Consider the following 1,262-nt stretch of genomic DNA (forward strand, 5'->3'; position numbering starts at 1 on the left):
CATTAACGGTCAGACCGTGCCTCAGGATTTGGCTACAATTACCGTTCCCAATGACACCCAGACTCCTCCCACCGTTAAGGTTCCGAATGACACCCAGACAGTACCTACGGTTACCGTTCCCAATGACACCCAGACTCCTCCCACAGCTGCTGTTCGAGAAGGTGTCCAAGCGCTCCCTAAAACGTGGTCTCCCCGAGTTCCTTGGAGGCGGATTTCGGAGGCGCTTCACGATATAGCGGATGGAGTGAATAAGATGGAGAAGCTGGTTAACGAGATCTTGTGGGGTTCGGATGAGGGCGTTTCGGACGAAGGGGGAGATGACGCACCGGAGTCTGCGGGCGCACGGGAGTGGGAGGCGAGTGCGAACGTTACTGGAGTGGCACGAGTGGGTGCAATGCCGGGGCCTGTGGAAGTGGTGGAGGCGCAGGGTTACGTGGAGGCGCAGAACGTGCGTATTGACTGGTCCAAGGTGTTGCACGAGGGTGCGGAGTTTGCGAAGGACACGATGGATTTGCTGCCTTTGTTGAGCAACCCATTGAGTGTGGGTGAGGTGCATTGGCAGAAGTTGTTTGAAGACGGTGAGGCATTTGGTAAGGACGCGTTTCGATCGATGGAAGCTATTTTGGGCGAGCGTAGTGGAGACCCAGAAATTGGACAGCAAGCTTGGTTGCAAGCGGCGTTGCGAGTGGTACACCAAGTGGTAGCAGCGACGGCGAACGATAATTTATGTTCGTGGTATAAAGAGCCGCCGAGTTGTGTGCGTGAGTTCAGTACGCGTTGTTTGCGGGACGTTGCGTCAACATGGAGCGGACGACGTAGCGACCTGTACTGGTCAGAGGCGTTGGGTACGGGCTACTTAGAGCTGCCTAATAATCCAGTCAAGGCGCTGCGGGCCATAATTCAACTATACTGTCTGCCCTTCGTCGACGCCATCCACCCTGACGCCATCTTAGCCCAACACACCACGCTGGCCCACCACATCCCGCCCAACGCTGCTCCAGGTGGTATCAAACCAATCGTCCGCCCCGTCTCCGTCTCAGACCCCCTTGGCAGCAGCCAATGGTACCTCGGCGAACTCCAAGTGAACCAGGCCTGGCGCGTCATTGCAGAAGCACCCCTTCCCCCTACACCCGTCCTCGTCGCAGACACCGGCCTCGACACTGAACACGAAGATCTCCGACACAACCTCTGGATCAACGAGGAGGAAAAGGACGGAACCGCGCTCCTCGATGACGACAGTAACTCTCCACAGCTAGCCCCCC

General features: G+C 57.2%; 1 protein-coding gene across 1 annotated transcript; it reads left to right on the plus strand.

The window, feature by feature from the left end:
- Positions 1-253: 253 nt before the first annotated feature.
- Positions 254-1,238, plus strand: GNI_132760 (hypothetical protein; the record flags this gene model as incomplete). Its single annotated transcript, XM_011133933.1, has 1 exon — positions 254-1,238. A coding segment is annotated over one exon (985 nt), but the record flags the coding sequence as incomplete, so codon positions are not given.
- Between the last annotated feature and the right edge of the window lie 24 nt (positions 1,239-1,262).

This window comes from Gregarina niphandrodes, assembly GCF_000223845.1.
Source record: "Gregarina niphandrodes unplaced genomic scaffold scaffold00034, whole genome shotgun sequence".
In the NCBI taxonomy this organism is placed as follows: domain Eukaryota; phylum Apicomplexa; class Conoidasida; order Eugregarinorida; family Gregarinidae; genus Gregarina; species Gregarina niphandrodes.